The sequence below is a fragment of the Liolophura sinensis genome, chromosome 5 (assembly GCF_032854445.1).
Source record: "Liolophura sinensis isolate JHLJ2023 chromosome 5, CUHK_Ljap_v2, whole genome shotgun sequence".
Classification (NCBI taxonomy): Eukaryota; Metazoa; Mollusca; class Polyplacophora; order Chitonida; family Chitonidae; genus Liolophura; species Liolophura sinensis.
The window spans coordinates 2,837,497-2,861,836 of record NC_088299.1 but is presented as its reverse complement, the minus strand read 5'-3'; the positions used below and the strand labels follow the sequence as shown (position 1 = coordinate 2,861,836).

Sequence of the window (24,340 nt, the reverse complement as noted above, 5' to 3'; positions counted from 1 at the left end):
TATCGTCACTTTGGGAAATCAGGGCTCGAACATTAATATGGCTGCATTTCATATAATGACGTCCAATACTGTATATAAGTATTGTAACATATATGTGGAAATACTGCCTAGGTTGCGTAAAGACATTGTCATTTAGTTATTCACTCATTCCAGGAGAGAAACTAATCTGTGTCGCTGCGGAAACTCCTGCGTGTGTACGTTTAAAAATCTCGTTGTTGTTATTGAAGAACACGGCGTGGTACAGCTGAATCACCATTAGACGCTGCTTGGCTGAGTCAGATGGTTTCGTCAGCTTGCTGTGTCGAACGACGATCACCTTCTCTCTTGTCTGTCCCTTGGCCCTTAGCGGATAATGAGCCTGTCCACAGACTAGCACACCCCCCCCCCAACTCTCCGAGATTCCAACCATGAGAGAGTTTAATCTTTTAGCTGTATCGGAAGCTTCCGCGGTACGGGTAAATTTTCCCTTGTCAAAGTCGTCCTCTTCCGCCGCCGGCAGAGGACTAATCAGGGCCACGTTTGTTGCGAGGCTGGACGAGAGATTGGCTCGGTGGAGATGACGGGTAACTGGAAAACCGGGGGCTTAGAATAAGCCTCAAGTCTGGATTGATATTCCACCCCAGGGACGTCTAAATATAGCAGGATATCACCAGGGTCGGGTCTGGATGAAAATCCTTTACATTATTAAACAGCATGCTCTTATATGGTCTTAGAGGGATTTTCTTTCAAGCGAAAATGCATTTACATTTCTGGGGAATTTTTATGCATGAAAAATAGACTTTTGGTTTTCAGTCTTGACCAGCGGATATATATTCTCCCACTGTGGAACGGCTGCTGAATTTGGAGATCCTGTCGGAGCAATCGTGAATTTACAACCAGAGATACAGTTGTAGTGCAATTGTCAGTCAGTTAATGCACACCACCATTTTATTGGGACACACACGTGACCCCAGACGCCTCGTTGGTGCATGAGATGTTACAGCATGTTCAGATTTTCGTAGGGTCAAGAATAAGACTTAAGGTGCACAGTTTTGCAATGGCTGCGTCATATCACGTATACTGTTTGCTGTCGGATGGCACTCCTCTCTCTTGTTAAGTCAATAGCTAATGTTAAAAAAAATATGATGAGCCAAATTTTTCCCAGCGAGTGACAGACCGAAAGGTCGACTTATAGAACTGTTTAGTCACAGCTAAAAGTAGCAATCTGCGGAATTCCTTTCTTGGGGTAGGGTAGAGTAAGTTCTGTACCGCCCATTGTCAGTATTCTGTGAATGAGGTTGGCGTGATGTCTGGTGTCTTCCACACGACGTTCCAGTGAGGCAGTGAGGCAGACATGTCGACCGGCGTGTTACAAGGCAGTGAGGCAGACATGTCGACCGGCGTGTTACAAGGAGACACCGCATTCTCCTGCATGTCCCATGACCACCATGTTATTCAACAATAACACCATCTTGCCGATTGTCGTGTGTCATGATTCAGTGAGGCAGCAGTATAAAATAGGCCGACCTGTTAGCTACAGCGATATACGCTTTGTTCTTCTGCAATATTGCCTGTTATAAGAAAAACTTAAGTATCATTTTAATGCCTTCATATTCTTCTAAAAGTGGATTTTACATACTATTCTTTGGGTGAATACAGTAACAAATAGGTTGTGCTAATTCTTAGACCACAATTTCATGTAAGCATTGTTTAGAATGCAGTATAGAAGGAAAAAAGTACATTATGATATAGAAAGGAATAATATATTGGTTTTGTTGAATAAACTGTAAATACGTCTAGACAAGCGCTAATAACTTATGGTTAAGCAACATATATTCAGAATTGTGCGGTGTAAAATTTAAATTATCAAACTTAAGAAATGACTCTTCACCTGCCTTTTTTTAAAAAAAACAAAGATAGACCTGTGCATGTATAGTAGTATAGAATGATATAGGATCGATCGTCGTCTCAACGATATGATCAGTCCTGAGCAGGCCGTGGTTGGGTGGTTAATGGTGTGTGCTTTTCAGTCGTGAAAACTCACGAGGTACGAGTTCAAAACCTGTCTGGGCAGAGAATTTGTAGATTCCCTTGACCTCACTTCTTGCTGGGCCTTGGTGACAACATATATAAACGGTCGACCAAACCCCAATTGACGTTGGTTGTTAAAGTCCATATGTCGTCGGCCAATGTGGTGTGCATATCCTACGTCACACGTTGGGAAGTTTGTCAGTAAATTGCCCAAGGTGGCTGGATTACTATCGGACACTTCTTAAAACTGAACACTATCGATTAAGTGAAAATTTGTTGAGTATGGCTTGAAGCCAAAAGGATTATCGCTAAACTCTGCTATATTGGTAGCCATGTTTGCGAAATTTTTCCACACCTTTCAATAGTAAGAAATTTCAAGGTAATGAACCTATATAGGGAGATTTCTGTTCACGCAGACGCCACAAATTCAGATACATTTTGTGTTAGCACGCTGTAGGAAAAGAGAAATGAACAATTGAAGACAAAAATTGGGCATCCATTTAATTGACTAAGCTGTTGTAAAAATGTTGGGATTGTCGTCTTAACGAAGGCACTACACGTTGTTTCTTTTTTAAACACCTGTCTGTTACAGTTTAGAAATAGTAAATGTCATAGCTTATGTAAACATGTCACATGTCTATTATAGTAAACACGTTTACATGTTTAGCGGCCTTCTGCTCTTAGTATAATCACAGTCATGCTTACTGTACTGTTGGTGTTAATTGGAAATATACTGCTGGATGCGGCTAAAAATTTAAATATAAAATATGACTTAATACCAGTATTAGCTAATACACTTTCGAAACATATGGGCTTTGTGAAAAATGCAGCCACAAGACCACAAGAACTATGACATACTTTGGATCTTTATTCTATCACTTAAATGAGTCTTGCGATTATCCGCTTGGAGCTTCCGTTTATGACCTACGATTGGTATGTGAATATCGAGCAATCAAGAATTAAAAAATTGTCGTGTTCTCATTGGGGAGTAAATTATTGTCCATATATAATCGCATTGAGTATGTCTATATCCAGAAGTTTTGCGTAGAACTGATGTCAGTGCTGCACTATAAAACAAACTATACCAGCAGCACTGGTTGATAATGTTTCCACGTGGTAGATGAATGCCCAGTCTGTCTGACCCAATAAAAACTTGTTCATATGTGTCCAGAACGTGTTCAGGCACCGTCTATAACAGATATTGTGGCCTTGTTGCCATATGATCGTGAACTCAAACATCGTTCGCTCATATTTTTGTCGTTTATGGATTTTTTTATGACTCCTCAGACAGACGGCATTGCCTGCCAGCCGGTGATCATCAAACAGAAATGCGGCACACGTGAAATTGCTCTCCGTCGTGCTGATGAGTATAGTAATCACCAGCCCATGGGGTTCGATGTGAGTGAAATAAAACCTGAAATGCGTAACATGCCTGGACTGAAGCCGTGTGCTCAGATGAACGAGGTCATATGACAAATATTAGAGAGGACAAAGAAAGCTACTCGATCATAGATGCTTTTTGTGCCTTCAAACTGCATCAGGGTTTCTGTATTTCTGCATATATTTACTTAGCACTTGCAAAGCGATCAAGCTGAGTGCTGGGCCCAGACCTACATAAAAGACGAACAGAAGGTATAGTTTCCCTTTGAAAGCCCGCTTTTCCAACATACTTTATTCAGCATTTAGGGTATCGTCACAACAGATGTCAGTTTTGTGAGATAATGTACATACCTGTTATAAGCATAAATGATTGGTTATTTTTTGATCAATATGTTGACGCTGTGATCGACAGGCTGGGGTTCACAACCGGGTCGCGCTGTGTTTATTTATATGATTATTGTTTAAACGCCATGTATTCAAGCAGAACCGGAGTACATGGCTTAAGCTTCTTAATGAGAAGCCCGCCACAGTGGTGGGAAGATATGTGGTCTTCGAGGAATGTTGAGCTACGCAAGCGACCACACTAGTTTTGTCAACCGCTTATATTGCCACCAAAGGCCCCACAAGCAGTTAGGCGTGGTGTCGGGTGGGAGTGTGTGTGAATCTATAAATCCCCTGCCCAGAATCGATTTTGAATCCGCAATTCGTGTGTCTATAGATGCATGCATGTCCCTAATGATTTATTTTTTGTATCTATTTAATGGCTGTTTACTTAAGCATTTTCACGTTGTACTACTCAAGTTGGACTACGCAATTTAGACTACACAAGTTAGACTGCGCAGTTAGAATACATAATTTAGACTGCGCGAGTTAGACTACACAAGTTTAGACTAAGCAAGTAGCTTTTTGTCATCTAGGTCCCTTAATAGAGTGTGTGAATTTACAAATTGCTTGTCTCGGGACCGGTAGATCCAGGATCAATCCTTGATCGAGTCACACCTAAGACTTTAAAAGAGGAAGTTGTAACTTCCTCGCTTGGCGTTCAGCATGAAGGGTATAGTGCAACGACTGGTTGACCCGTATCAGTATAATGGCTCGGGCGGGGCGGCTTACTTGCCTTCGGTAAGTCGTCTCAGTGAAGCAGCATTATATAAAAGAGCGGTGGAAATCCGCGCTGCTACAAGGAGGCACATTACACGTACATGCACCCTAAGGATTCCTTCGTCGTCATATGACTGAAAAATTGTTGAGTACGACGTTAAACCCCAAGCACTCACTCACTCACAAATTGTTTGTCCACATCCAGTCTTGAACCCGCCTCTGGCGTAATCTAGCGATGTGTCCGCATTGAGATCGTTATGATATTGCTATATAAAGAGAAACTTTGAAGTGATGTTAAATTCCTTAAAGTACTTGTCATCCGAGAGCCAATGTCTACTGTATGTTAATGGTGAGCTTTGCTTGGTGTCTTATACTTTGTGTCTTTGTGAGAAAGCACTATATATTTCCCGCACTGAGACTTTTGTGATGTTTTTATTGAAACAATATTGAAAGCCACGTACAAACACAAAGAAAACAAGCACGACGAAGAAACAAACCCGCTGTTGAAGTGTAAGATAACTGTCACTCCATTCAAATCATTTATAATGACTCTAGGCTTATTGCATCAGAAAAAATCAGCCAAATGACATAGGGTGTTAGTTTCTCTAAACCTGATTATTTATACTCATTTTTATATGCATTTTTTCGCACATCTGCTTTGAATGATAACTGTGTAAATGTGGGAATCACGGAATTGTTATATAGGTTACCTAATATGTTCTAAAGCTCAAAATGAGAAGGGACATCTGCAGTATGAAGTCTGGCGAAAACTGTTCCCATATACTAAAAACAAAAAAAAAAAACAAAATAATCCAGAAGAAAAAGTTTCGAGTTTTTGTTACAATGAAACGTTTTTAAGGATAAGATTGCGGCTACAGGAGATACAGAATCGAAACTGATTGGTTGACACTGGAGATGTGGGATACTGTGTTAAAGTGTGTAGCCCTTGGTCGCACTTGAAGACCAGAGTGCGACTTGGACATGTATTTACGACTTGTTTGTAATGCCTTTATCACGATCGTTGTCTTATTTTTTTCAGGTTTACGACGGAATGGTTAAAAACGGAAGTGGAACTTTATTGGAGCGTTTTACACGACCCGTTTTCCGGTCTAATACAAACAAGATATACATCAAGTTTTATACAGGCACCAATTTATACTCGTGTTGTAAACACATTGGCTTTAAGGCATCCTTCCGGTTCTCAGCAGGTGAGTGGCTGACACGGATTTCATCATGTTCGGGGCCAATCTGCGCATGGGCCGTTATATATACGATGTGTGCGGTAACATGGAGCTTGTAGAGTACCAAGCTTATTTTATAAGCACACAGTGGTTTTTCTCCCCAAACGTCACCTATTTACTATTATCAAGAAGACTCCAACAGTTTCTCTCATATCAACGGTGTACTCTTTAGTTGGCACGAATCCTCCAAAAGGCGGCAAAATTGCTGCTGTGAATTGGAATATGTGCTGTTAAAGTGAACAAACTATCACACTGGACAATAACAGAAGGCCTTTCGTTGTATATGCATCGCGTATAAGCATCGCCGAGATAGTCTTCTATCTCGGGGCTAGAGCATGTATATTCATCGTGTTGAATTTGAATACCGATTTCACCCATTCCAGATCATTCCTCGCGTCCTTCCAGTATCACTGAATCAGTGAAATCATTGATTTCGTCCTAATTTCGTACTTTTTGTACTTTCTTAGTTCTTTGGTGGTTTGTGTTATTCGTCGTTGTGGAAATTGGCTTTGCGATTATTTACCCGGAACATCCCTTTTGCTTGACGGCTCTTAACGAATGTCTGTTTCGACGCAAATATTCTGCACCGTGACAGGAGGTTATGCATGTTTACCACGTTTAAGGTATAGGCATGTTTCTTAGCCAAGCAGTGAGAAAATACCAGCATCCATCTGTCAGACAAAGATAATAAGTCAAACCATGTGTAAGGCAAAGTCATATGTACTCGGGAAACATGGATGGAGTATAAATGAGTAAAAACTGCAAAGGAAGCCAATGGCGCGGTGATATTGGTGAAACTAGGTTGACTGGCACATCAACAAACGACAGTTCGTGACGGGTAAACAGAAGACAAACAAGTTTGTCACTTGATATTTGATATATTATTTATTTGTGTGACCTTATGAACTTAAAACTGCAATTACCAAACGGAAGGTTAAAAAGACATGCATCAAAGTCCACCAGCACCTAACCAACATATGAATCTCGCTGTTTTTATTTCTCCTCGGGATTTGCCCTGTTAACTTCAACACCAGTCCACCTGTCCCATCCCACAGGTCTCACCTCGTAATAGACTTCGCATCAGCTTGTCTCTTTCTTGTACCAAGTCTTTTCTGTAATGAGACACACTCACGGTGATTTGATGAGTGAGCTTCCTATGGTTATTGTGTTGACACCCTAAGCGCAAATCAGTCTCAGGTCACGTGACTGACACATCTGTGATAAAAAAAGTCAGTAAAATGAATTATTAAACAGACTGCATATATTTTACCTAATTCTCCTTAAGCTGCGGTGGCCAGTAACTTGCTAACGGTCGTGAGTTTCTCCCAGGCACTGCTCGGTTTCCTCCTACCACAATACTGGCCGCAGTTGTATAAGTGAAATATTCTTGTGTACGGAGTAAAACACCAATCAAATAAATAAATTAAACTACGGTGCTTGGGGTCGTTTAATCTGCTACTATTCAAGGATTTACAAGAACAGTCCGAATGAAACCCCTGACTGAGGTAAATTGACAAGTGGTCGGATTTAACTGGTTATTCGAGACCATTTGCCAAATATCACTCTGTCATAACTGCTTTTTTTCCTCTATTTTTTTTTAGTGTATTCGTTTTTTCTTTCAAATTTCCACTTAATGCAGGCTCAGCGTCTTATTGGCCTGTGTCTGTGGATTGATTAGCACATAGCCGAGATCGAACGCTGTTTGAATCAATACGGTGTCCTCATCCCCTCCTCTCGTGATGCTTTGCCAATACTCCTCTGTACAATGAAATCCGATCTAGTGGTAAACAATACAATCGTGACGAGGGCCTTGTTCAGATACTGAGAGAATGACCCGCGTCGACACTGTGTCTAGGCCGAACAGTCTGAACTGAGGCTGTGAGAAGGCGATATGTAGAACAGTTAGACATCTCTACTAAGAAAAAACACAATCTACAATGACATTTATTCTCTAATTATGCATTCAGTGCAAATGTTCTGAAGATATGTTTCATTCCCTTTGCACGTATGTAAAATAGACGCCTGTTGCACACATGTAGAATAAATATATTGAAATAAATATTTATATAATGAATAAAAATGAAAAGCGGCATCCCCTCACATTGTACGTGGGAAGGTCTTTAGCAACCTGCGGATGGTCGTAGGTTTCCCCCGGGCTCTGCCCGGTTTCCTCCCACCATAATGCTGGCTGCCGTTGTATAAATGAAATGTTCTCTAGTAAGGCGTACAGCACATATGAAATAAATAAATAAATGAATAATTCCGCTTAACTCGGGGACAGGGGTTTATTTAGGCCTACATCGTTTCGTAGACTCAACTCGTTTACACTAGTTTACTGTGTCGCTTCATACAAACAAGTATGGGTGGAATGTAGAAAATTTCTCATCCTGCCGGAAAGAGCCAGAATTTGTTACGCCAGTTCCCACGCAACAAACCTCGCTTATTGAGTGGTCAAGCAGCTAGCACGAAGAAGCTTTATTTACGCTCCAAACGTGAAACCGTGAACTCATGTGTACGAGTTGCATAAATACTGTTTAAATTTAAGCGTCCATTATGGTTGACGATTGTGATATGAAGTTTTTTTTTTCGACGCCTAGATTCACAGAGGAACGCCAACGACTTTGACTTCATTGGCTTAGCCTGGAAGTTTCGTTTGTCTTTCAAGTCGTCCGAGAATCGTGTTGACACGATTAATTGTGGAAGAAACATCTACGTTTCTGATCGGCCAAGTCAGCTAAATCGTATCGTGAGAACAGACATTTGTGCACCCATCCTCAACCGCAATGGACTTTTGCGGTCAATAATGGCAAGACTAATTTTCAAAATAACCTTCAACACAAATCACCATTGAACTAGGCCAGTTAAGTAAAAAGAGTCGTTATAATGCCAGAAGGACGCCAAGAATGACACTGCAATTTCGTCAATGTCCAAATCGTACACCATGCCTGTTTGTATCTTTTCCTTAAGCAAAAATATGGATGTACCTCAAGTGCGCTTGGAAGCAATTTTGGATGTTTTTTCCGTCTGCATCTTTACACGACAGGCCTTCTCGCCTCTGGAGACAAAGATAACTATACCGGTTAAGCGTCTTAGTCTGGAAACATCGATCCCTTGTGAATATCACATCGTAAAATAAAGAGAGTGTGTAGGAGGTTGATGGGAGAAAAAATGGAAATAAATATATATGCACATATTAGATGATCATCTGCTTTCGGGGAAACATAGGGTTATTGGAATACGTAGAGCTGTCAATTGTCAATATCATTGTGTGTGCTGTGACGATCTCCTGTGTTATCTCTGTGCTATTGTTATGTCCAGTTCCTTTTAAACCAGCGATCGGGCAATCCGGACATTGTAAGCAGCAGTATGCTTAAACCTACATACTCTGTGATTGTATGAACGATTTGGTGCCATTCGAAACTTTTAAAATTATTTAATGATTTTATTTAAGTGCTGCAAGCTTTTCCTAATGAAAGCTTATTATTAGGAACAGTTAAAGAACTTAAAGCATATGGAAAAGGGAATCAACGCAAAAACAAAAGTATTTTGGACAAGATTGAAAAATTCAGCTGTTATCAGTGAAAATCGTTTTACCCGCGGTGTAATCGTTTTACCCGCGGTGTAATCGTTTTACCCGCGGTGTAATCGTTTTACCCGCGGTGTAATCGTTTTACCCGCGGTGTATACGTTTTCTCCCTCTGGCAGCTGGTCGTGGCGTACCAGTGTAGAGGACGATTGTCTTTCAACCATTAGCTCACATAAGGTGCAGATTCGTACCCGGACCTGGAAAGGGAAATTGTGCATTTCATATCACTCACTGTTCGTAGTCGTCCCTCGTTTGGCATTTTCCTCCGCCTATCGTTTGTACCACCAGTATCGTATGCGTATCTGTACGTCAGTGTGTGAAAGGTCGTCGGTAATTTACCAAAGGTATTCCGGTTTCTTCCACCCTTAAAACAGAGATCGTATATGTGAAAAATTCTTGATTTATGTATCTGATTGTTGCTTTACTCCGTACTCAAGAGTGTTTCACTTACACGATGGCCGCCAGCATAATGATGAAAGGAAACCGGGTAGAACACGGAGGAAACCCACGACCATCCGCAAGTTGAAAAATCCTTGAGTGTGACGTTGAAGAACAATAAATCTAATCGTAACATCTCATGATTTTGTCATTTCAGATCCAGAGTGGCCAGAGGAACCAAGCACTGGTATGTTGAAGTAATGAAATAATCTGTTGGCATTGTATGCCCTGTTGCTGTTGTCGATGGGTGTGTGAAGTATTCACATCTTTGGCGTATTCTTGTGAGCAAGATGTTTCCTGATGTACCGTATTTAAGTAAAACTGAGAGCTTAAGTACCCAGTATAATCTCTAAAAGCAATTGCATACCTATTCTTTAAATATGTGTACTATATCGTGTGTGTGATCTGTATAAACCTAGTAAAACATCAAGTGAAATCCTCTACCGTAAACCGCACTTATCACGTTCAACAAGACTTAGTGCCGCATTGCTTGTTTTTTTTCCCGATTAAGTTTGAATTGTCTTGGCACTAGGGGGCGTGTATAAGTAGATTCTTTTTAGGTATTTGCATGAACAGTTACTATAAAACTGAGGTAAACCGACAAGAAGCCGGGTTTCACTTGATACGTGTGGCCATTTACCAACTGTCACTCTGCTGTCGCTGCTCTGGTTTTACTCTCGATGCTGTAGTTTGCACTGGAAAACACCAAGCGTTAAAGTGCTGTCGTGGTATTAAAGTGTCACCAGCACGGTTTTAGAGCATTATATGATAGAAAATATAACAAGAAGAATGAATATATACATCATTTTTGCTGAAAATAGGCCATTTGAAATTTGTTTGTTTTCGTCACACACTGAGAAAACGATTGTCATCGTGTTAAGCCTACATGCCTATACAGCTTTTGACGCTGTGTGATCTGTCTACATGAAGGCCTATACAGCTTTTGACGCTGTGTGATCTGTCTACATGAAGGCCTATACAGCTTTTGACGCTGTGTGATCTGTCTACATGAAGGCCTATGCAGTTTTTGACGCTGTGTGATCTGTCTACATGAAGGCCTATGCAGTTTTTGACGCTGTGTGATACGGAGGCCTATACTGCTTTTTTACTCTGTGTGATCTGACAACACGCAGGCAATAACTTGCATATATGAATTGAGACAATGCAAAAGCTTAGATGCTGAGAAAAACGAGATACTTATTTGACATTTCAGTATATCAACAAAATTGTATTTAGCATCTCTAAGAAAAATTTTGTCCAAATATTCAAACGTGAAATATGGGACTTCATTTTTTCAGAGTGTCTATGCTTTTGCATTATCCTAAATTTATTGTTGGATCAATACGATTTTGGCCTGAGACTGTGAGGTGATAGTTTTGTGTGATATCGGTGACTTTACACCTCAGTTACATCGACTGATTTCAGACTGCAGTTCGACGCGTGCCATGAAAGGAGGGGGGATAACTCGATTCCAGGGATCTTCATTCAACCTCCCTCACTATTATGACTGCCTGTGGATTATCAAGCGTTTTGACAATGAGAATAATCCGGACGGTGCAGTGCTACAGCTGAGGGTGGTCGAGCCTGGGAAAGGTAAGGAAGGGGACGGGCAGGATATATTGACAGAAGTCACCGTTATGTACGCAAAGTATTTGGAAATGCTGGACTTGTTGACATACTGAGTACGCCTTCCAAAGCTGTAGGACTTTCTTCTTTTCGATATCAGGTCGTGTCCTAAATAAACCGGCCACATTAACAAAAACAAAGACCAACACAACTTTATTTATGGAGTGACTGATAAAGGCTGTCCTACCCGATTGAACAGTCACGTGGTATGTCTCAGAGGACCAGCAATTCTTGAATCTGCAATCAGATCTGTTGTTCTTTTCCGGCCCTCCGCTTCGGGAGCTGTAGATCCAGGGTCAATCATGAGTTGAGTCACATCTAAGACCTAAAAAGAGGAAGTTGTAACTTCCTGGCTTGGCGTTCAGCATGAAGGGGATATTGCAACGATTGTTTGACCAGTAAAATGGCTCGGGCGGAGCGGCTTACTTGCTTAGTTAGTTAGTTAGTTAGTTAGTTAGTGAAGCAGCACGAGATAAAAGAGAGGTGGAAATCCGTCCTGCAACAAGGAGGCACATTACATGCACTCTAAGGATTCCTTCATCGTTTTATGACTGAAAAATTGTTATGTACGCTAAACCTCATGCACGCACTCACTCACTCACTCACTCACTCACTTATCCGGCTCCTGTTTCTTTAGATGAGAAGTTTTCAATCCAATAACCGCCTTTCTTTGCCGAGATGTACAGGGACATGGTTACGTGTGCATGTGTGGGTGGCTGTGGGTCGGCGTGTTTACTTTAACGTTATCCCCTGCTCAGCTGTTTGTTAACACTCGTTTGAGGTATATTTCTTTATCTCAATGTAACGGCCAATATTTTGTGGATGGAAGTTGGGGTGGGAGGGGCGGTGTCTCCGTGGCTGAACTTATTAGCGTCCCAGCGCGGCTCAATAGCCCAGGAGCTGCTCACCAATGTGGTCACTGTGAGTTTAAGTTCAGTTATGATGGCTTCCTTTCAGGCTATACGTGTGGAGGTCAGCCAGCAACATCCTGGCTCTGCCCGGTTTCCTCCCACCATAATCATATAGGTGAAGAGAACGGTGTACCAATCAAATAAATAAATACATAAATATATTTTGTGGGAAAACAGGAACAGAGCCATAGGTATCGGAATGAAACCCTTCATGTACGGAAATTTATTACGGTATTAATGCGTTATCACCTAATTACACAACGCTTTTTAAGTCATTGGTCTACAGTTGGTTTGAACGCATCTGCAACACGTGTGTGAGAATTCTGGAGTCTATGTGGCCCTGGCACCCTTGCCTCCGTTTACTGTTTTAGTCTATCTGACCCCACATGTCACTCCTCTTAAAACCAAGGCCTATGAGGGTGAAAATAGTTTGTGGAGCTACTTGTACGCATGTTCTTACCATAACAACGGTCTCTTTGGCTTAGTTTTCTGTGGTCACTGTTTGCAGGTATGCAAGAAGAGAAAGATAGCAGGTTAGAGATCCACGAGGGCACCTCGTCCGTGTCCCCTTTGCTGGCCTCCTACAACCCCAGTAACATCACCCAGGAGGTGTCATGGTTCACCCAGGGGGAGGGCTTCTACGCCAGACTGACCGGAACCTTCTACGCCTCAGATAAAGTAGTCTTTGTCTTCGCCGCAGTCTTCAACGCAACCAATGGTGGGTGAGACATTGGCATTTTCGCTGGAAAAGTCTTTGATAGATATAAAGAAAATATCATGAACACAGTTGCGGGATTTTTTTCGCTCATACAGGGGTATTTTGGGAATTTCTAAATATCCCCTGGTGTGTCCGCTTTCATCAAACATGTCCGATACTAGCGAAGAAATGCACAGGGGATTTCACTCTGTTCGCGTGGTGTATCCACTCCAGCGAATTTCGGCAATCGATACGAGCGAGATGATCAATCCAGTAGCAAGGAATTGTGTTGATCTGTGACATTTTGTTTGTGTAATGTGCTTTATTAGGCCACATGATATAAACTACTGACCACCATCCTTTAAAAATCCGCCCAGTATGTCTGCAACTATGTTGCGAATATCGTCAGCGTATTTCGTCGGTGCTTAAGTTCGTCTCCGTCGAGTGTGTGGGCTTAAGTGGGGCCTATAGTGTTAACGTGATTCCCAACAGTGGAAATGGGAAGCAGGATAAAAAATGGCAAAGACTGACGCGACAGCCACTGTATAGGACTTCACTGTCTTCTTGGCTTCGAACCCGTCCTTTAGTGAATGTCCCGTGTTGAAAGATAGGATGTCAACAAAATGACTGAACGACCGAGCCACCGACAGACCGAGAGACCGAGAGACCGACAGACTGACAGACTGACAGACTGACAGACCGACAGACCAACCGAGAGACCAACAGACCGGCAGACAGAGAGGCGGACAGAGGTATGCAGGCTGAGGTAAAAAGTTGATGCCTTGCCCCTCGTCAAATATCTGCCTCCCTCCCTCCTCCCCCCCCCCTGCACCGAACAACCAACCGACCGACACACTGACAAATAAACAAATCGACGTAGAGAGGCGACTGCAGGAAGACCTGAACCGTGTACTTAGATACACTAATACTCTCCTCGGGGTCCTCCGTGGTTCAGTTGGTTAGCGCGCTAACACATCGTAATGACCCAGGAGCCTCTCACCAATGCTGTCGCTGTGAGTTCAAGCTCATGTTGGCTTACTCCCCTACCGTAGGTGGGTAGGTCTTCCAGCAACCTGTGGATGGTCGTGGGTTTCCCCCGGGCTCTGCCCGGTTTCCTCCCATCATAATGGTGGCCGCTGTCGTATAAGTGAAATCTTCCTTGAGTATGGCGTAAAACACCAATCCAATAAATACTCTGCTCTAGGAACTGGTATGTCATCCGAGAGTTACTTTGAATAGAATTAATTATTTAAGTAATAAATAACAATTGGCCTCCAAAGGATCTCATCTATTAGGACAGCAAAATGTAACTTAACAGAAATAATGTTCCATAGCAATGAAGCCTTAAACCTCAATCAATCAAGCAAGGAAGCGTGTACTAAGACGAAAATTGACATCAGGTGAATCTTTAACAAGCCTCTGGAAATTTTGGCTTGTGAATTGTACCCTTCGCTTTAGAAACACAACTATACAGAAACGGTGACGAAAACAACAAAAAAGTGTACCACTTGAACCGACCTGTTTTAGGTGGGTTATGTTCCTGATTTTGGCAGTTAGATGTATTTCGGATGGTGATTGCAAACAGCCTATGTAGTATTGAAATGTGGGACAATTATCTCCCTTGGTTGACATCATAGGTCTTGTGGCGTCGTGCCCACAATGTGTACATTGCTGATTCGCTTGAACTTCCTGTCAACCTCTAACACAGCGAATGGCACCTAAACGTTGCATGTTTGAAAACAGTGATCTCAATTTTTCACTTTACACGTAATATTTAGTCGTAATTTAATCAGTCTGCTGTGTGGAAAAAGAGAAATTGAAAGCAAACTTTCGAAATGCACCAGACCTGATTCACGTGCGTGCTATGCAAAACACTTTCGTGGTAAATATTGATGTATCTCTAGATTGTACCATGGCTTTATTCACATAAATTTGAACTTTTGGCAAAAAAATCAACACGAACTTGAATAATAGCCCCTCCTCTTTTGGGAATACTATATAATGTAATGCACAGTGAACCACATCAAGGTAGATATGTTCCATGTCGGGCGACCACAAGCCCGACCACAAGTTTTTGTTCTTTAAACACAACCCCTTCGCATCAATACAAAACATGAAAATCAAGTATTCCTACATACTATTCCTCATGCACAATGTACCTCATGCAAATGTATACTTTTCTTCAGGTCAATGCCCACCGCACTACTTTCTGTGTCACAATGATCTGTGCATCGATGAGGAGCTGGTGTGTGGACGACATCGACCATTGCGGAGATCACTCCGATGAGAGCCCCGCCCAACAGTGTGCACGTGAGTGTCTTTGCACTTGATTGACAGTATCTCAGCGTCCGGCTGGATTTCATTGGGGCAGTCTTTGCTCCTTTAGGGTTTCCTCCCTTATATTCAGAGGAATGGAATCACGAAGCTGTGAAACGATATGAAAAAAATTCAGATGGATTTTTTTCTTCCCGTTTTAGCTCTTCGTACCTCGTACCACAGAGCGTAAAAAGAACAGTTTTCGACACCCTCAGATTTGAAAACCGCAAAAGATTTACTCAGATTTACTTCTAATACCATGTAGAAAAACAAAACCTCCAAGATTAACGTGTGTGCAAAGTGACGGAATCGGTTAGAAAATTCTACTTAATTAGAATAATAAAACAAATCCAAAAGTAGGTCTAGTACAGTGGGTATCAGAAGCGGTCCAGGTTCTTGATGGCTTGCCCAGGTATCACATCCCTTTCTCTACCACCAAAGCCTACCGCTAGTACCCCAACACCTTGCAACAAGTAGAGGCGATACTCCAGCATTGTAGACCTCAGCTGCGTACCAACTTGTGGTAGGCACAATGTTACCAAACTGAGATCGCTTCTTAAACTGTTGCTGTTGTGCTGTACAGTGTATTAGCTCAGCAATATGTGTGGGTTCACTGCTCAGATTGAGTGTGTATAACTTGTATCCAACGTTATCTTACCTTCTCAATTGTCAGACTTGCATGTTGTGAATTGGGGTTAAATGTAGAGCGGGGAATTCTGAATGATCGACAGTTTTGTTTGCGCTTGACGTTTTAAAAACTGCTCTGGTAATTTATGTTTGGTTACTACACCTGGTGGTTTGACAGTATACGTCATTTTACTTATACCTCGCAGCTGAGCGTGCGATCAAGGGAAGTAACTTCAAAGCCAGTCGCGAACGTTGACCGTTTTTATTGTGACATTCGCCGATATGGCAGTTATTAAAAACTTCTAATTTCAAGAAAATTGTGTTAGACATGCCGATCAAGATCAAGGTGTTGGTGATTTGCTTAGTGTATATGACGTAACATATATGACTAAAGAGTTTGAGATGTGTAGCTCTATAGTGGAAAATTTGTGAAATGTTTATTCGTTATGAATCCACAAGATTACTTGTGTATTTGTTGATTTTGTTACCAACTAACGATCGCACTGATACATATGCGCAATCTAAAAGCTGTAAAGGGGCACAACTCTGTCTGACATGAACAGGATTTGCAGATGACAGTGTCACTTTAATATTGTATATGAAAAAAATCATTTATTTATTTGATTTGTTGATTCACTCCTGACTCATGAGTATTGCACTTATACGACAGTGGTCAGCATTATGGTGGGATATATGAAGAAAGGAAGTTTGTTAATATATTATATTTTATTCAGCATAAAATTAAAACGTTATAGGTAAACCCTTTCCCACCACCCCACCACCCATGCCAAACACAAACAACATCGTTGAAACATTTGGGACAAAAACCGGAGTCCCCGGAGTAAACCACCGATCAGTGGCAAGTTACTAGAGCATTTTCACACATTTGAGATAGAGATGTACACAGCACATTGGTGACATGATGTCAAGAAGAACGAACCGTAGACTGCACAAACTGCCTGGGCTGGGGAACTTACAAATTCCTTATCCAGGGGCCGGGATTGAACCCCCGCCTCGTAGGAAATATAACAATTGAACACATACACCCACAAGTCAACACTGGCGATATGTTTTGCGTTTACCCAAAGCTACTCCCTTTCAATACTTGTTATATCCATGGTATTCGTTTCCTGGAAATGTTGACTATCCTTCGAGTTTTCCCCGACTCCTGAAGACACAGGCACGTCGAAGACACTGCTGAATGTCACGTGACAGTTCTTCCCGTCTAACTTGAAACACGGCTTCAGAAACAGGAACTTTGAAATCTACATCGTGTGATAATGTATAGCAGAACGCAAATTGAGACATCTGTTTAAACTGTCCTCGCAAATTACTGTTATCAGGAACCCGACATGACTTTGGCGTCAACCGTCCGTGTTAACTGATATAGTGAACAGGACATAGCATGAATTTACGGAGTGCCTGTATAGTGATATGGAGATCTGTAATGGTAATGTTTTGACCGATTGTACTATCTACTCTGCAGCTACCACGCTGTCAGTGTCCGCCCTTTGTAACGGCTTCCGATGTAAAGACGGTTCGGGCTGCTTTCCCGCCGACAAAAAGTGTGATGACGTCACGGACTGTCACGACGGATCCGATGAACATAAGTGCTGTGAGTGACTCAACAGCCTTTATTGTAACCGTTACTACTAATCTTAGCCTAGCGCTAGTTCACTTCGCTTGCTCTTCGATCATAAACCCCATCCCTTCTCCAAACTCCCCACCACCTCCCCAGAGAAATGAGATGCAAACTTTTTCTTGGAATTTAAACCATTAAATGCTACATGAGACAAAAACTCGCTTCTCTTGACGTAGTGTAATGAATACAAGGCATGACTGGCATGTTTCGCTATTGGTCGGTAGTTTTTCGCTCAGGTTATGACTCCATCAGCAATTCGTTGGTAGATATAGCACCATGACCGCATCTGGTAGATCATTCAAGAATCGTTTTTGCTCTGCGCATGCTCTTTTTTGGAGGCCTTTAGAGAGAACGGTAGGTTTCTGCCGTGTTTGTTTTTTTTTTTACTGCTTGCCGGGTATTGTGTCATTATCCAAGATAATATGTGTACTTGCCCAGATTCAGTTAATAGCCATCATTACTAGAGGAAAACTTATTTATCTGCAGAGATACATTTCTTGATCGATCTAGTATTCCAAGCATAAAAGATAAAATCAGCCAGTATTTGTATCCCGGGATCTCACTGAAGTAGGCCTTCATTTTAAAATCGTTTAGTACTAACATAAGGACTTGTGTCCTGAAAATTAATATCGTTTGTCAGCAAGAGGGTCTCAAGTTTGTTAAATAACTGCGAAATACTTAGAACCGTTAATATGGATGGTATGTACATATAGACCTACAAGTAATTTATCGAAACACTGGCTAAATAATTTACTGGATGGGTTGAATTTACGATGTCTTGGAAAAGAGACAAAATCTCATACGTCATACACCGTCCTTATTCATAGGACAGAAAAAACTCGCGTGACTAACTCGTTGACATTCAGTGGAGAAACAAAATAGCACGTGATACACCGACATTCAGAGCGGAAACAAAATCGCACGTGATACACCGACATTCAGAGCGGAAACAAAATCGCACGTGAAAGATTGCACACACAAATGGCGTCTTGTGAAGGAAGCTACACCCGTATTGTTATATAGCGTTTAATTAAACGAATGAAAGGATTATTTTGATGAAGAACGTGTTGAGGTCAGATTGTTGTATCTGCCGTTTTGTTATTTCTCACACGTTAATCTGTCGTTCATTGCCGCCAATGTGTGATTTTGTTTGAAATGACCTGTCACTTAGTGCGCATGGTATACAGTTTTTGAAACCTGCTAAAATACCAGCTTGAGAGAGCTTGCACCTTAAGAAGTTAATACGCTGTTAGACTTTGTTCGATTTACTTTATAACGATGATTGCAACTACATGAAAGAAGATATTCCACTGTAGAGGAGTTTAAATTGAAATCTTAGTTGAATCAAAAGCTTGTCAATGTACATGGCATGGCAGTAAGATTATGATTGCTCAGTCTGGTATCAATCTGTGTAAGCATGGCTCTATCATTATTGTCTCCTATTAGAAATCACTTTCGCATCTTTACACCAACTGAATTAAGAATCTCAGTGATGATTTACAGAGCCAATTGTTCAACAACACTTTCAAAGTCAAACACCAGGCTGAAGTCTTAATACCAGTCCCATCTTAATGTAAACCAAATGACATTTTAGTCTGGACTAAATACACTGTTTTCTAAGTTGTGATACACTTTTGTACGACTAATCTCACTAATCTGGGTCCAGTTGTTTAAGCTTGATTTGAGATTTAACGCCAGATTTAATCTCAGTCTTCAATTTTGTACTTAGCCTAAAAATATTGTGTAACATAAAATTAAATATGAACTAAAACTGCTGCTGTTCAACTTTGGAGAACGTCTCTATTAACTGAGTCAGTGAGTTTTAATTTTAAAACTTTTAAATATTAAATATCATTTATTATCAGTATTAGCTTATACACTTTCTAACAACTGTCCCATGGTGATTGGCCAGGATCTTTTGTTTAACATATTATTCCATGGCAGTATGGGTGAACATTTTCGTCAGATTGTTGAGCGGGTTTGAACAAATCTGGAGAATGCATTAATCCGTACAGAGTGATTAATTCGCATTGTTCATGAATGAAAAAGGGAAAAGACAGCAATAAGCTGTTAACAACGCTTCTAGAACTGGAATCTTGTTTGTAACAAACAAGCTCTCTGTTAAACGCTGCCTAATTGTGCGCGTTTTTGCAGTATTGGTCAAGTGGTAGAAATAGGCTCGGCCAGTTAATAATCTGGCACGGAAGAATTTTGCTTTACATGCTTGCAAACCTTATTATTCGTGATTTTCGTACAAAATATACCATACAGTTTATGCACTTAATTTTGATCACAACAACCAGGCATACCCATATAACTGCATCAAAGTAATTAATGTGAATATAAAGAAACGTAAAGAACTGGACAGAGTATCGGTTTGGAACGCCCGTTTGATGGCATCTACCAGCTTTGTTGGAATGTTGCACTTGACGCAACATTCGAGTTTATTCCATGATGAGGAATGACATAAATTTGATACAGTCAGAAACCATGTGTGTATTAAAGTGGTACAACAAAAACCCCATGGGAATGATTCACAGCGATATCATGTAATAATAATTACAAATAGCGGATTCCAATAAGACAGTATAAACACTTCAGAAGGTTATATACACAAGATCAAAACATTTAGGATTTAGTCTTCTCTATGTTTACTGAATCTTCGTGGAGATAAAAAAAAGTTCTTTGTTAACACTATAATAAATGACGACAACACAGTGAATGTTCCTGACTCGAACCCACGACCTCTGTGTCCAAACAAAACTCGCTAACACCACGGCTGCAACATGGTTCAGAGTAGCATTTGTTTCTTCAGCATCAGTGTGTCAAAGAGTTTTCCTACAGCAAAAGATAAATTTATTGTTTTTGTCATGAAGGAAGTTGTGCCTCTCAAAAGATTTGGAGGGTTAGAAGTATTGAGATACAAATCCTGTGCGGATTGTTTTCTGGGACACAACTTGAAAGGGTCCAATACTGCACCAAAATCACTACAATGAACACTGGGTCATTTTCCATGTTGGCTGTAGCATCTAGAACGACAAACGATAAACAAACTGACACTTTGTTACATACCCATATACATTTATGTATTATGTGTTTTAAAATTGTAACATAAAAAAGGTAGGAAAATATTATGCTCAGACCAATTTGATGCATCAGCTATGGGCCAAATCTCCGCCTTACCGTCTCACCTCATTTAGATGTGTCCTAATTAAAATGGACTAACTCTGCTGGAAAGCATGCAAGCACATTAATCGTACGAGTAAGCATGCAAGCATATTAATCGTCCGAGTAAGCATGCAAGCACATTAATCGTACGAGTAAGCATGCAAGCACATTAATCGTCCGAGTAAGCATGCAAGCACATTAATCATCCGAGTAATGACTTCTTTGAATAACATTATTCGGTTGAAACGGTGGACAGAAACTTCTACAGATACAATGGATAACAATTTCGTTTTTCTACATAGGTGATCTTTAGGCCTTATAGATGTTAATGTTAACGTAGACGTGTAATGCGTCTAACCCTAAACCGAAACTTATAGAAATAAAATATAATCAATGAGGATGTCATCCCTAGACTACAGTAAGCCCTGTCCTCTTAGGTGATGCCTTTTGGAAGACTTGTTGGTGTCAAACAGTGCAATAAATAAAAAATTTCATCTGTATTTTTAATTATCACAGCATACCATACTGCCGCTATTCAGAATTCATTAAGTTGCAATATGGTTAAATATGTTAATATGTATTATTGTCTGTAAATCAAAGCAGTAAAAAAATTAAATTTCATTGTTTTCAAAGAATTAGAATTATTAAGCCTAGGCACGTGTCTTAACTAAGGTTTTCTATGTTTCCAGACTCCTCGGGCTTGGACTCTCCAAGGGTGGGACACATTGCATCTTTTCTTGTCCTGCTTATCGAGATGTTATTCGTGAAGAGTCTCTGCTCATAACAACATCGTCACGTGATCGTAATCCACCAATCCGATGCACCCCCGCTGTAATGGCGGCCCCCAGATAACAACCAGAGAAAATGGCAGTGTAAAATGGTTGTGTGCACATTGTATGCTGACGTGTGGAAAGATGGACAGGTGAAGCAACTGCTGGTAATAGAGAGCTGTGTATCATTATCCAAAACTATAAATGAAAGACGTACACGGCTTCTTATCTTTAAGAGTGATGTTTTGTTATGCTCAAGAAAGTCTTATCATTCTGAAACAAGAAGACCTTTACTTGTCTTCGTTTAGGCCTACTGCTTATGCAGAGGATTGAAATGTGTAAACCCAATTATTACTCGAAGTATGTTTGTGTCATGTTGAGGCGATGTGCTGACTCCGTGCCAAATACCTTTTACATCGATCTCTGACGGTTGATGATGTTGACTTACATTCCACGATTACACTGTACCCTGTGAAAGCAAGCGATCATGGCTTGATGACCTTCATGATCCAACAAACTATCAGTCATTGGTTCTGATTGGTAAGAAAGTGAAAACCTGGCGTGTGACGTCTGTCTGACGTGATTTGACATGCTGGGACATATTCCGTTTATAAACTGGCTTAAATTCTTTCGGACTCTCCCCATTTTATCACGATGGAGACTGATCCAGCTGCTATTTCCTTTGTCTGGATATTACTTCAAAATTATCATACGCAATATCAGAAGTACATAAACCTAGGGACATATGCCAATGCGTCATACGATAGTTGCGGGCCTGGACTCCCTCAAGTCTGACTGGCAGTTGAGGCGATGTTACTAAAAATAGACTGCGCTTAACTGAGAAATTATGGCAAACAATTTCGTGATGTTTTTTTGACTCGAACGCTTCAGCCTCAACTCACTCCATTTTCTTGGCCAGGGGGCTAAGGTAATTGCTTTTTTAAACACATCAGGGTGATTCATTGAGTTTTATTGTGACAAGTCTTCCGCGTTCTGCCATTTTCCGGCAAAACTTTTTACCAGAATGCATTGCGACGCAGTTGTCTAAAAATAGAAACACGAGATCGGCTGTTTCCTGTTTGTAAAGTCAATACTCATCGGAGTATGTAGATTGGGAATCATATTAAGTGAGAATGACATATTTCTCTACATTTATGTACTTCTGACAATATGTATTTCACACCCTATGTGCCATTTTTTTTAAACGCCTTTTTTACGTTTTGTCAAAAAATGGCGTGTACCTATATCATTTCGGGTTGGCTTACACTGAGTGTCATTTATAGCTGAATTGACATGGTTTTATGTGTTGGCAACATTCTTCATTTTATTGCTTTTAAATTTCGACTAAAATCATTTGACACTTCACGTTCTGAGAACAACAAACTAAAACAAAACGTTTAGGTCCCCAAAATCGGGGTTTATGTGTCCCAGACACAATCTGCTTTTGTACACGGGTGTGCGTATACTATGTATAAATGGAGACTCCAATTCCTTTCTTCATAAACAATGAAAAATCCACGAAACAAGAATTCCAAAACATCAGATTGTTTCCATTCTGTGATTAAAGATCGTTGACTAATTGTTTAAATTTTAAATTATAATCATGTACACTCTTAATTAGTACACATTCTCGGCTTATACTGGTGATAGCAAATCATGATTTTTCCGTTATAAATCCTTCACTCAGATCACTTCCTAACCGCACGGTGTCGGAAGAACTATTCAAACATTAGTGAAGGAGGAAACAAAATCACGTGCTAACAGACAAAGCACATTTGCAGGAAAATGAGTGGTAGCGATATGAGAAAAGATACCTCTGGTAAAACTTATATGTATAAATGTTCATGTACATTTGGGATTTCCATTATTTATTGTTTTGCAAAATTATTACCAAGACACGTGTCATATATGAATGCTGACATAAGATATTACGATTTATTGCCTGTGTGTGATTTTTAAATATTTCACACACAACGTTCTACTCAAACGGCCTCAAGCGGTGTTTTGTACTTGTTTTCTTGTAATATATCGAGCTCGTAAACTGTGTGGTCTTCTGTGAAATTAGGTTTGCTCTAGATCATGTCAGCAATTGCGAAAAAGTAATTTGGGGTTGACCTGTTTATAATATCAACAGTTTCTGTTCAGTATCAATATGTTGTTCGAAAAGCTTGAAGGGAGACGATTCATGACAAATGAACTGCATGTGGTTAGACATGGATTAAGCCCCTTTACGTTTCAACACGGTTTAAAAAAAAAAGAACCTTCGCACTAGAAATTAGCGTCAGAAACAAAAGAAGTTTTCATTCAGTTTTACCATCTCCAGTTGTTTCAGTTGTTGACCCCAGCAAATCTTGCGATGTTCAAGAAGAAAATTGTAGAATTGCAAAAGGTGGAGGTTTTTCTTGGAGTTCTTAACACGTTACTATAAAGATCATCCCATACTCCTTTGAGAGTTGTAAAGACCTCGTGGATCGCCTGCTTTGTCTTACGTGTTCATGAAGAAGATACCTTTTTAACATGAGTATACTACAATGTTAGGCTGTTTTATTGTTGAGTCGAATTTATGTCAGTTTTACATTTTCTGTGGGAGATGATTACATAGGCCTACCAGTACTGGAAACCCTGGATGGCTGCGTGAGTCCAATGTAAAATGTCTTCTAATTAATGAATTACCCATCTTTTTTTTTTACCTAATTCCGCTTAAGCCATGGTGCAGCGTGCTAGGGGGCGTGTGTAATTTGCTACTATTTTGGGCATTTCCATGAGCAGTTAAAATAAAATCCAAACTGAGCTAAACCGATTATGTGTGACCATTTACCAACTATCA

General features: G+C 40.6%; 1 protein-coding gene across 1 annotated transcript in view; it reads left to right on the top strand.

Annotated features, from left to right (window-relative positions):
• The window catches only part of LOC135465951 (neuropilin and tolloid-like protein 1), a 47,971-nt gene extending 31,782 nt beyond the window's left edge, over nt 1-16,189 (top strand). Inside the window, 7 exon segments of the mRNA XM_064743334.1 lie at nt 5,531-5,699; nt 9,914-9,943; nt 11,182-11,349; nt 12,802-13,011; nt 15,177-15,241; nt 15,243-15,300; nt 16,140-16,189. Coding sequence (XP_064599404.1) covers nt 5,531-5,699; nt 9,914-9,943; nt 11,182-11,349; nt 12,802-13,011; nt 15,177-15,241; nt 15,243-15,300; nt 16,140-16,189 — 750 coding nt within the window.
• The last annotated feature ends 8,151 nt before the right edge of the window (nt 16,190-24,340 follow it).